This window comes from Magallana gigas, chromosome 10 (genome assembly GCF_963853765.1).
Source record: "Magallana gigas chromosome 10, xbMagGiga1.1, whole genome shotgun sequence".
In the NCBI taxonomy this organism is placed as follows: Eukaryota; Metazoa; Mollusca; class Bivalvia; order Ostreida; family Ostreidae; genus Magallana; species Magallana gigas.
The window spans coordinates 1,912,560-1,925,736 of record NC_088862.1 but is presented as its reverse complement, the minus strand read 5'-3'; the positions used below and the strand labels follow the sequence as shown (position 1 = coordinate 1,925,736).

Below are 13,177 nucleotides of genomic sequence, written 5' to 3'. Positions count from 1 at the left end.
CAGTCTGAATCTGATCTGATAAGTGTTAAAAATATCATGATTTCTTTTTCTTATGTGTCGTTTTTTCTGTTTTCTTAACTCTGAAATGTCTTTATCAGTTATCAAAATGATTTTTTATATAAAACTAAATAAATGTACACTATAAATATATCAAAACCTTGATCTTTATTCTGTCGTTGTCTGCTGTTTGATCTATTGTAAATAAACTAATGTATGCTATAAATATTTATCAAGATCAATCTTCTACTCCTATGATCCGATACCGATCGAACTGGGACAGATCTTTTTATACAAAGTGACTCCGGAAGTGAATACAGACCGTGTTCCACTAGAAAACAAATCGGTTCCGATTCTACCCGTTAATGCCTTGCTTCTTTATATCCTTGACTGGTACAGCATTAGCTGCAGGTCGTGCACCAGCAGTAGATGGTATCGTCTTTTGAACACACGAATTGTACTAGCTATATAATTTAGAATGTTTTATGATGAACAAATCAACGCAGAGAGAAAAGGAGAGAGAGAGAGAGAGAGAGAGAGAGAGAGAAGGGGAGAGAGAGAGAAATTGTTTTTGAAAATAATCTTACGTGCATATTGTATTACATATATTCATATTTCGTTGGTACTTTTATAAAGGCATATAACCTATGATTTTTTTAAATGATTAATCAAATTGTATTTCTATTTAAAAACATATATATAATGTGTCCAGTCAAATTTTAATCCATGTATGTTCAATGCCGTGTGCTGAAAAGAAAAAAAATAATTCCTCCAAACAGTCACTAGAGACAACATGTCCACATGGAAATGTTTATATGCATTCATATTTCATGTTAATTAATTTACTTAAACAATAAAACGCTTCTTTGTGATTCATTCTGGATATGAAGGTAGCGACATCGCAGAAAAATACTTAACCCTAGCGGTTTATGTAACTTTTTTCTGCAATGATCGCTACATGTACCTTCATAACCTGCAGAAAGCATTCTTTTGTTTATATTTACATTTTTCTTTTATCTAATTAATACATTGATTATAAAAAGTAAGTAAAATTGACTAAATTTCTGTTAATGTACATAAGTAAGGTGGCTTAAACAAACAGCCGAATCGTCTCCTGTGAGACTTTGAGTCTGACATCATCATGGTTATTTCGTGCAGTCCGTGATTTTTCTTTGGTCGGTGTAGTTTTCGACCAATCGATAAACCGGGCTTGTCGATTTCGGTCCTGTCAGTTTCCCGTCAGTTTCAGCCGCTGTAGATTTCGGCCAATCGATAAACAGGGCGTTCAGATTTCAGTCTGGCTGTTTCTATAGAAAAAAAACAAAAAACAAAAAAACCCAGAAAACAAATCGCCGACGTTTTAATTTTCTGATTCTTATGATTAGCTTCTGATGCTTGTAAATATTCTCCACTCATAATAGTAACATATCAATGCAGATGAAATGTTCAAAGATTATCAGGTTTTCAGCATGAATGAAAAGATCACCTACAAACTACAAAAAACAGAACAGAGTGATTTTTTTAAAGGCCAAAAAACAAGACTTACAAAAACTTAAAACTTGAACCGACAAGTTTAAATAAAAATGTTTTTTTGCTTGTTGGTCGACGCCAGACACTCTAAAGTTGCGTTATTCGTTATTTATTTTAAAGAAGAGCCCTCGTTTTGAACAAATAGAGCACCGCTTGCTTGTTTTTTGACATTTTCATCCAAGCAGTTTGTTTCTTGTTTGTTTGACAAAACTAAAGAGTATTTTCCGTCATTCAAAGGAGTTAAGAGTGTTTACATAGATTCAAGTGTCTTGATGTTTTAAAAACGCGTTTTCTGCACAAAATACGCGATAGTCTTACTTGTATTTATGATGTATTTATAGCAAATAAAAAAACACCGACCTTCCTCTTTAAAAAAAAAACTCCAAAAAAAAAAAAACCCCAACAAAAAAACCCAGAACAAAACAGCGTTAATTATCAAATTATAGATAGTTTATTTTTGCATTCAATATATGATTGTATCAAAAAAGATAAACGAGTTTTATCTATAAATCTTGGTATACATATAAAGATCAGTGCAAGTCATATAAAGATGTGCCTACCTTTGTCTGAAATTGAAAAGTTTAATGACAATTCCACAAACAGAATTTTTTTAACAGGTGTTTCAAAACATAATCGTATTCAGTGACCCAAAGTAAATGATAGACATTCATCGTATAAATCATTCAATGTATTGAAAAAAATATTTGAAATATGGTTTGAAGATACATGTATATGTCGACGCTTCAATCTATTGTATTTGATTGTAATAAAAAGTCTTTATGAAACAGAAATGACGTATCTCGTGAAATTCATTGGTCAAATGAAAAGATAGTCTTCTGACATATCATAGGATAAATTGAAACTGACCCCTGATGTCTTGCCTACTTCGCTTAACATTTAGATAAACACATCTTCCGATATTGGCATTCAATAACGTTAAAAAGTACATGAATGTATTATTTTAGAGGCTAAAATATAGCCATTATTAGCTGATTGGAGAACCTTATCTAAGAGGTTTTGAGGACTTTTAAAATTAAGCACATTAGTCACTGGGAAGGCCAACGTTTATCCCTGAAGAGTTTTATTTTTAGTGTTTAAAAAAAGAAATTTCCTCTTTTTTGTTGTTGTGAAAACGGAAAAATAAATGACAACAAAACATAACATCAGAGTTGCAGGTTTAATTGGTATAACGCAATAGTGTTTGACAATATACTAGAATATAAAATGGATTTATGCCTTTCAATGCGACAAATAGATTACTAGTATGTTTTAAGGAAGAGGGTCTTTGAAAATAAAACCATTCATGTTATGATTTAAGAGGAGACACTTTACTTAATCTAAGCTTTGTTATGACCCATTTTTAGCTTAATTAGATTAAAAAAATGTCATTTTTGAAAATAATCAGAGTCAATGCGGAAACAGTTCTTAGCTTTTTACCGAACATTTTAATTGAATATATTTCGCCTATGTTTGCCAGAGTATGATTTGCAATGTTCACCAATTTTGATTTTTTTTTATTCCAAGATGAAAGTTAACCTTTCATAGGCGTCGGAAGCAAATTGAAAGTGGGGGGGCTAGACTAATCCTCAGAAATATTGAAATCCTAATCCGTGGGGGGGGGGGAGTATACCTATACTTCCAAAAAAAAAAATTTACTTACCAAAATTTTTTTTCCTCAAAATCATGAAATTCCTAATCCGTGGGGGGGGGGGGGGGGGGGGGGGGGGGCGAGTATGCTAAGTATAAGGTAAATTTAGGAACAATAGTCTTTCCTGCGAGAAAAAGTGGGGGGGCTGAACCCTCTATCATGCTATGTTTCTAATGGTTAGGTATAACTTTGCAAAAAAAGTGGGGGGGCTAAGCCCCCCCTAGCCCCCCCGGTTCCGACGCCTATGCCTTTGTCTTACAACTACACATCAGTGTATATCATTGAATGGAAATTTAAAAAAATCAATTGACTATACTTGTCGTCCCGAAATAATGATTTAAACAGAGGGCACACGTTTGCATTTTTATTGCAAAGGTACAACTTCCCTATTTGACAATTTTTTTTACATGCAAGGTAACTTTTTCATGGTCATGGTTACGATCAAAAAGCATATTTACCATTAGTATGACAACACATTAATGTCTTAAAAAAAAAATAATGACCTATTTTTGTTTCACATTCAGTTTATTGTGTACAGTGCAAGTGTCCAAGTGCGAGCAAGAGATGTGGGGACTGCTTGATCACCAAGGACTGTGCCTGGTGCAAGGATCGGGTAAGTGGGGGGGGGGGGGGGTACAACGTCCATGTATCACCCTGTATGCATTCTCTATGTAGTTAAAAATCTAATTTATTCGTTTTTACCAAACAGTAGTACATAAGGAACAGATGTAAAGAAAAAATGCAAATCATTAGAGGTTCATAGCTACATGCATGTATCATACGTACTGTAAATGTACAGCATCGTTACAACAGCAAGATTCAAGAAAAAGACGAAGACGCACAATAGTCCAATCCACACTTTACAAAAGGTCAAAAGGAAAAAAACCCAAATTTCCCGTTGTTATACTACCAAATATATGGGCGTTTTGTGAGAAAATCTCTCTGATTGTGATTTATTCCTTCGATTTGTGGGTTGCCCCATCCTGGGGCAATCAAAAGACACAATTGAAACAGGCTTTTAACACCAAATGACAGAGTAACAAACCTCCAAACTACAAAGGTTACCGTGAGAAATCTATCATTTGTTGCCCAAAAGATTGCGGCCAAGGGAGATAACCTTTGTAAAGTGTGGATTGGTCTATATTAAGGACGTTGTTTACTCAGGGTTTGAGTTCTCATATTTGGAATATAATAAAGTTCAATGTCATTAGTAAAATTTGTTCTAAACACTAAAAGTATTTATGTAATGAAATATTATTGACAAACCATTCGATATTTTTACAATATAATGGAATTAGGCTCAAACAAAGTTGGACTTTAGCAAAACAGACGAAACTCGGACTAAAATTTTTAGATTTTGTTTTTCACTGAAATATTTTTGGTAGTACTGTAATATTCAAAGTTAAGATTTCATATGTCAGTAAACATAATTTTGCATATTTTCTGTTGGTTTTATCTCACTTTTTCGTTTAGATATTTGAATGGCACACACTACAAAAATATTGGAAAATGCTTAAAAATGATAAAAGACTCCATATCTCAAAAGTTTGATCATTGACCTCATATAACATTATGCCTGCAGAGTAAGGTCATTATACCTAGTTTAATGCTATAAATGTTTTGGTATTATCATCATTCAGTTTTTTGTTAAACTGAATCAAAAAAGGTAGGAATATGAAAATCGATAGAGGAAATTCGGATTGGAATATTCATAAAAATTGTGATTGAAAACTTAATGCTTTATGTCTGTTTAGTTTCACTGCCATTCATAACTGTATTTCATTTTTAAAAGAATTTAGCAATTTGTATAATTTTAGAATTAAAAAAATATCAATCATAGTGTAAAAGTTTTAGGGAATTTTCTTAAAATTTCAAAAAATATTCAATGGCCATTATTTCAAAAAGTGGGTCATTCATTCACTTTTTTGAAAGTGAAAAACAGCACTACCATGTAAGGTCTATGACACACAATAGTTGGTTTTATATTTTCATCAGTGGAATTTTTTTTTCATTATGAGTAAACGTATACCTTAAAGACGAAATGTATATATTACAATATGATATATCTGTGCACTAATATTAAGAAGTTTTCTCCTCCAGAATTTCACGGAGACCCGGTGTAACACTGTGGCTAATCTAACGACCAATAACTGTGCCAACATTGTCAGGAGAAAGCAACATAGTATACAATATATTAAGGTATGTCAAGTAGGAAAACCGTGGTTGTCTTTTCTTCAATACTCAACCCATAAAAACAGAGTGACTAGCGGTGTTGTTTGAAAAATACCATACAAATAGTGCCTGTTTGTGAGGGTAACAGTTGAAATTGACACCCCAAGGAAACCATTGTCAACCGACGTGTTAACTGTTACCCTCTCAAACAGGCACTATTTATTTTATTATATTTACACTTTCAACTGTCTTTGTCTGTAATAACATTTCGAATCAATTTTGAACCCTTAAACCCAACAACTTTATAAATTATGAGTGAAACAAAATAAAAAAAATACTAAAATAACATTGTTTTAAAGTGTACAAATTGGAAGTAATATAAATATTGAATCATTCTTTGAATATTATGAGGTGATAATTTCTGTCTGAGCGTGGTCAAATCTATCATAAAGCCCTTCGAGCTTTATTGGAATTGACCACGCCCCGACCGAAATTAACACCTCATAATACTCAAAGAATGATTCCTTATTCCCTACATACAGAATTTCTTTAGTATAAAGGAAACTTTACTTCTTTGATATAGAAATGACGTGAATTTTATGGCAAACCGTACGCGCATAATCTAGGCGCATGTAGCAATTCCTTGTCTTACCTAGGTGTGTTGCTGACGTTGAAGGTCTATACCAATCAAATGTCAGCATTTAACATGAAACTATGATAAAGGTTATCATGTACTCTCAAACATCAATTAAAATGACTCTTGAAAAGTGAATATGTCGGATATTTATATTAGATTAAAACAAATTCCATTTTCCTATCTCTAAAGAAGAAACAAAGAGTGAAAGAAATATGTAGATTGTAAAAGTTCAATTTTCTAAACTGTAATAATAATTAAATAATAATCCTTTTTATTAGTCAATCTATAAAATTGGAATTGATTTAGATATGTCTGATTTCAAATCACTTTGTGAGAAACACTTGTTTCATCGATATATTTGGGAATCCTACTAGTGAATTTATATAGTGAAAAAATAACATTAACAAACCGTCAACCATCTCATCCCATCTCAATAGAATTTAACAGTTTTAAGGAAACTTGAGTTTGTAGGCGATATTACAATCAATGGAATATGGTTAATGATATATATACATGCAGTTCTTCGAACAATATTTGATTTCCTTGTTAACTCAACAATGATTTGAAAAAAAGTTAATAAATACAAATAAATATAACCAAAGTACTAAGGGGAGTTGATTTTATTCTAAATCAACTATATGTAATTTTGCATGGCAAGAAGTTTCTTAATTGTATTCGAATAATTACACACATTTTCTTCTAATATGAATTCTTGGGCCTTTCCGACAACAGCTATAGAACGAAAACCCCATATACAATAAACTAACTTTTATTCGCGGCGACTTTATTTCGCGATTTCCTGGATATGAACTGGATCGCGAAGACTAATGTTTGCGACCAAGCCATATCTAGACCCATGTTATTATAAGAATCAAACGACAAGGAAAAGTTCGTGGCGAGAAATATTCGCGACAACAAGGCTCTCGCGAACCTCGCGAAAATTTCTCGCACGCGAATAAAAGTTGGTTTACAGTAAATCATGTTGTGTACTAATTTTAGAAAAAAATAAGACAAACCCTACGATGCGTTATATATTAATAGCCGATATAATCGATATATATTTGAAAAACTGTATTAATGCAATTGAAAAAACAACACAAAAGTAAAGTCCAATCTAATTTAAAGATTGAAGTAAAGTCTAGTCTACGTCATTACTGGTTCTATTTTTAGATTAAATAGTCTGTCCTTGATTCCAAACGCTACCTCTGTAGACATAGCGCTTTGGTTATTATTTGAAGTATTTATGAATATGTTTTCTTAAAAAACAATGCTTCTGAATTTATTACATCGAATTTATTGAATATTTTAAGTACTAAGTCTGGTCAGCGATGCTGGTTTGTGCTTAGGTTCATACACTGTTTCACTTCCGGTTTTAGTAACTGCAAAAATCGACTCCCAAAAACTTACTACAGATGATGTCTTAACTGTGCTTATTTTTTATTGTTAATTCTTCTCCCTTGTTTTGATGATAAATCTTATATTCAAAACATTATTCATTAAAAAAAAAATAATAAAAAAAAGATAAAAGAATCCACATAGGTCCAATTGTTTCTTAACAGTTATTTGTTTCAATATTTAAAACAAAACTTTAGCTTCGTTGTTTTCTTTATTGCAGAACAGTAATTTTTCTGATGGCGGACCAGGGCAAGACTCTGTACAAATCAAACCCCAACATGTCTCAATCAAGCTTGTTCCAAGTGAGTTAAAATTACGAAATCAAACAAATCATGCCAGAATTCAGCTGCTCCACTATTCCACTTTAATTAACTTATAATCTCACCAGTAAGTTTCAGTTTCAGTCTACTCATCAAACCACATCCGGTCTCAATCTAACTAGTCCCAGCAGAATTAAGGTTTTTCTTCATTATAGAAATTTTATTTATCCTTCAAACGTAATAAATGAAATGGAATTTAAAGAATGAGTGATGGTATCTATGCATTTTATGAGGTTATTCAATTTTGCCCACGATGGATAAAATTGAATAAATATATAAGTTGAAATCAAATAAGAAAAAATACGGAGGTACATGTACCAGTGTATCGGAGAATCGAACCCTTTTCCAGTGCGCCGTCCCTTGAAACCACTAAGCTAAGCAGTTCGTTGAGTAATACTACAAAACTAATTACATTTGTCTATATAAAAGGCAGACTTATGGTACGAGTAAAATATTTCCGGATGAGTTAGAGTTATCGAACATTGCTGAGGATCGGAGTAGTTTAGTACACATCATGCCTCAATCAAGAAAGTCCATTGCTTGACCCTTTTTTTTCATCATTAACAAATCCGACATACGTACTAGTAACGGGTTAACCATTTTTTATCTTGCAAAAAAAAAAAATCAAACTGTATTTTAGAATGGTATTTATTCAGTAAAAAATTAAATCATAATAGAACACGTTTAAATAAAGGAAATTCACTAAATGGAGCCTTAAAAAAGGGTATAAATAAATATTAACCACAACACGTCAAAATTTATATTGTAAATTGCATAATTATGAATAATAAAACAGTTAGTAAACACAAATGAAGGTTCTCTCCTTCATGATGTATTTTATCTTACAAATAGAACATAGATAGTCATGTTTTTTTTTTAACTTTTTGAAATAAATTATAAAATGAAGGACACTATATTTCATACTTTATTAAGAAGAATTAGACAAGTCATTTACAAACTATATTGTAAATTGATATGGATGTAAGAATAATATCACAGCAACTAACAGGCAAGCTGTATTTTAAGGGATTAGTAAGAATAAAACTGCAACACGTCTCAATCAAGATTAAAAAAAAACCCAACTTTGTCAGTAAGAATACAATCTCAATAAGTCGCTATCGAGGTTAGCATTGCTTATAAAAATAAATACACCATTTTTGGATGAGGTTATATTTTATTAGATGTAAACCACAACATTGCTCCTCAATTAAGTAATCCTATATTTCAAGGTACATGTAAGAGTCAAACCACAGCATGTCATAATCAACTCGCTCCCATTTATGTATCATTCAACTTATATCAAGTTACAGTCTGGCTTGTTTAAAGTACATTTTTAGAATATTAATCACAATTGCCAATCATTGAATGTGTATTAAATAGTGTAAGTGTGACCAAATATGTTAATGAATTACTGTTGACAAAACGTCAAAATCCAAGCCATAAAATCATTGTAAGGCTTTGTATTTAGAAATTTTGAAATTTGCAAAATGTTAAAAACAATATTCCACGTCCAGGGATTTATCAGACACAAAACCAGTGCATTAACTATTTGATTAAAATCCAGGTTGCTTCATATATGTCATTTTGGATCATGTTGTGTAGAATAGCAACCTCTTAACATAACCTCTAATAAAAATCCAAGTTTATGTAAGAGTACAACCGCTTACTCATAAATAATTTGAACGTGATTTTGATGAAAGAATACTGTAGCATAACAAATGAATCAATACTGAGGAATTGTAACAGTTATTGTTCTTTATCTTTTGAAGACATGGTGCTTACGGATTTCCAGGTTTCCTATAAAATTGCCAGGAATTTCCCTTTGGATTTGTACTTTTTGAATGACCCTTCTTACACAATGCAACCTCTGCAGGCTTCTTTGAAATCGCTGGCGAAATCTATTGGTGAGTTTTAAATATTTATAAGAACGATTTATGCTGCATTTACTTAGTGTTCCTTTCTGCACACCCGACATACACGTATGTTTCTCTGTATTTAAACTTTTTCTTGTTTCCAAAATAAGTTTTTTTTGTAACCGTGTCTTTTTAAAACAAAATAAACTACATACTTACTGCCTTACGGATTTCAATAAAAAGGTGTGTGTGTGTGTGTGTGTGTGTGTGTGTGTGTGTGTGTGTGAATGGCGAAAGAGGTGCATTGCAGTTGTAATCTGTTATTTTCTTTGTGACAGTAAGTGGAGAATGTAAGTAAATCGCGTGAGGCAGTGTTTGTAATATATAGGACTGGGCTCGATAATCGTGGCCATTTTTATAATGTTTTGATTTTTTTTTAGAAGAAACGTTCCATACATAAATATAGGAAATTACAAAATCTTATCGCTAAGATATAAGGATTTTAATTTTTACCAAAATAGCACAGATATAGAATATACTTTTATATTGAAAAACAATTGAAAAACAAACCTTGTCCTAAAATCTATTGTAGATCTGATGGTTAATTTTTTGGCCATCCAGCCTCCTTGTATATACAATAATAAAGCCAATATTTCCATCATTATATAAGGAATAAGGAATCATTCTTTGAGTATTATGAGGTGATAATTTTGGTCGGGCGTGATCAAATCCAATAAAGCCCGAAGGGCTTTATGATAGATTTGATCACGCCCCGACCGAAATTATCACGTCATGATATTCAAAGAATGATTCCTTATTACTTATATTTATATAATTTTTAGCCATCGTACGATTAAATATTTAAATATAAATAAGCAAACCCCGCTGGCGCCTCAATTTGGCTTTATGAGCTATATAGTACAAAAGCGATACATAGTGTTATCACAGGCAAAGGTACAGGAAAATGTAAATATAATCGTATAACGTACCCAAGCTACACATCACAAATATATCGGATGCTTGCCTTTATATATCTACTGATTTGATGTATTTTACATTTATATATTTTTAAACGACATTTGTGCTATACATTTTTATTGACATTGTGTAGAAATTGTAAACCAAAAAAAAACGTTAGGTGATACATTAATATGCTGTCAGTTAAAATTGTCTCGCCCTTAAAACAATAATATATTATGCACATTTACGTACTGTTGTTTATGACAGTTTTTCCTTTAACTACGTGATAAGGCAAATCTGTATCGGGTATTTGTAAGTCCGATTTATGAAGAAAAAAAAATTAATATAAAACAAGACAAAATTAAAAAATGCGTAAAAATTATTTTAAAATATTATTTAGCACATATATAAAACGAAGAACAAAAAGTAATAAATATATTTTGTTTCTTTTCCGCTAAAACAGTTTAAACTTTTAAAGACTCTAATCTTTATTTCAGCCAATGAAATACAGAATTTGACGACTGATTTTCAGTTTGGTCTGGGAACTGCCATGGATAAGGTTATTCTCCCATTCACTCGAACATCTCCAAAATAGTAAGTAACAAAATTAAAGTCGTTCTCCCATTCACTTGAAAATCTCAAGCATAGTGAGTAACATGAAGTCATTCTCCCATTCACTCGAAATGTCCAAAATGGTGTATGAGTAACATGTCGTACTACCATTCACTTTATCATCTCCAGTATAGTGAGTAACAGAAGTAATGTCGTTCTCCCATTCACTTGAACATCTCCAGCATAGTGAGTAACAAAAGTAAAGTCGTTCTCCCATTCACTTGAACATTTCCAGCATAGTGAGTAACAAAAGTAAAGTCGTTCTCCCATTCACTTGAACATCTCCAGCATAGTGAGTAACAAAAGTAAAGTAGTTCTCCCATTCACTTGAACATCTCCAGCATAGTGAGTAACAAAAGTAAAGTCGTTCTCCCATTCACTTGAACATCTCCAGCATAGTGAGTAACAAAAGTAAAGTCGTACTACCATTCACTTTATCATCTCCAGTATAGTGAGTAACAAAAGTAATGTCGTTCTCCCATTCACTTGAACATCTCCAGCATAGTGAGTAACAAAAGTAAAGTCGTTCTCCCATTCACTTGAACATCTCCAGCATAGTGAGTAACAAAAGTAAAGTCGTTCTCCCATTCACTTGAACATCTCCAGCATAGTGAGTAACAAAAGTAAAGTAGTTCTCCCATTCACTTGAACATCTCCAGCATAGTGAGTAACAAAAGTAAAGTCGTTCTACTCGCTTTCATTTAGTGTTTAAAAGAATGTTAAACGTGTACTATTAAGCATCATTATATTTCCATGTTAAATACTGAAATCTAATTAGTTTTGACGCAGTTGATAATCCGTTCTATTACCCTCAGCTCTGGCAACACACTTGGCAACGGGTAACATAATATAAATAGTGCCTGTTTGGGAGGGTAACAGTTGAAATTGACACCCCGAGAAACCATTGTCAACCGACGCGAAGCGGAGGTTGACAATGGTTTTCGAGGGGTATCAGTTTCAACTGTTATCCTCCCAAACAGGCACTATTCATTTTATTATACTGAATGTCTTAATTTTAGAGAAATTTTTACTGCTTTTACACAGAAAAGACGTTAAATCTACGGCGAACCGTACGCGCACAATTTACGCGCATGTAACAATTTGTTGTTTTACCCGTTGCCAAGTGTGTTGCTAACACTGAGGGTAATAGAACGGAATATCAACTGCGTATAAACCAATCAGATTTCAGTATTTTAACATGAAAGTATAATAAAAAGAATTGTAACATGCGCTTAAATTATACGCGTACGGATCGCAGTAAGATTCATGTCATTTTTATGTAAGAGCAGTAAAATTTTCTCTAAACTAAAAAATTCAGTATACTTTGTATAAATAGTGGCTGTTTGGAAAGAATTAGTTAAAATTGAAACCGTTTGCAAAACCATTGTCATCCGCCACTAAGCGTCGGTTGACAATACTTTCTCAGAGTAACAATTTCAACTGTTACAGGCACTATTCAAATATTGGTGAGGTCGAACCTGCATCTAAAATTGAAGCTTTGCTATCTAAAATTTTATAACAAAATTATGAAGGCAGCAATAACTTTAAAATTCATTACACGTTTCTTCTTATATGAATTTCAATTGATTTCTATTAACAACAAATGCTTATGTCTTTGTGCTACAGTTTAAACGATCCATGCTTCGGAACCAGCCTCTCGACAAAGTGCGACAAAGCCTACTCCTATCGCCATCGTTTGAAACTGACGCCAAAGATAGAAGATTTTGAGGTAAAATCGAGAAACAAAGATTATAAAAGTGGTTGGAAGAAAACAAACTTAACCCATTATAAGACAAATTAAAAAAAACAACAACAACATATTTTTAGTGTTTAAACTGCTTTGATTTGGAGGAAAATAAAGTTTACCCTTATATTATAACAAGTTAACACATTTGTTTTTTGCTTTTAAATAAAAGTAAAAAAAACATTTCATATGGCGTTAAAGTATTGTCATTTGCATTTTGCTTATTAATTCAATGTTATATTTAACAATTTTCTAAACGTTTTATGACGTTAAGAAAAAAAATCTATTTTACAAAAAATGGTGTTCATA

At 32.1% G+C, this 13,177-nt stretch overlaps 1 protein-coding gene across 1 annotated transcript in view; it reads left to right on the top strand.

Moving 5' to 3' along the window:
• LOC105334284 (integrin beta-3) overlaps window positions 1-13,177 on the top strand; it is a 28,351-nt gene that overhangs the window by 3,190 nt on the left and 11,984 nt on the right. Inside the window, exons 2-7 of the mRNA XM_034453920.2 lie at window positions 3,700-3,788; window positions 5,276-5,374; window positions 7,600-7,681; window positions 9,469-9,603; window positions 11,010-11,106; window positions 12,751-12,853. Of these exons, the coding sequence (XP_034309811.2) occupies window positions 3,700-3,788; window positions 5,276-5,374; window positions 7,600-7,681; window positions 9,469-9,603; window positions 11,010-11,106; window positions 12,751-12,853 (605 nt within the window). The remainder of the gene's footprint in view (window positions 1-3,699; window positions 3,789-5,275; window positions 5,375-7,599; window positions 7,682-9,468; window positions 9,604-11,009; window positions 11,107-12,750; window positions 12,854-13,177) is intronic.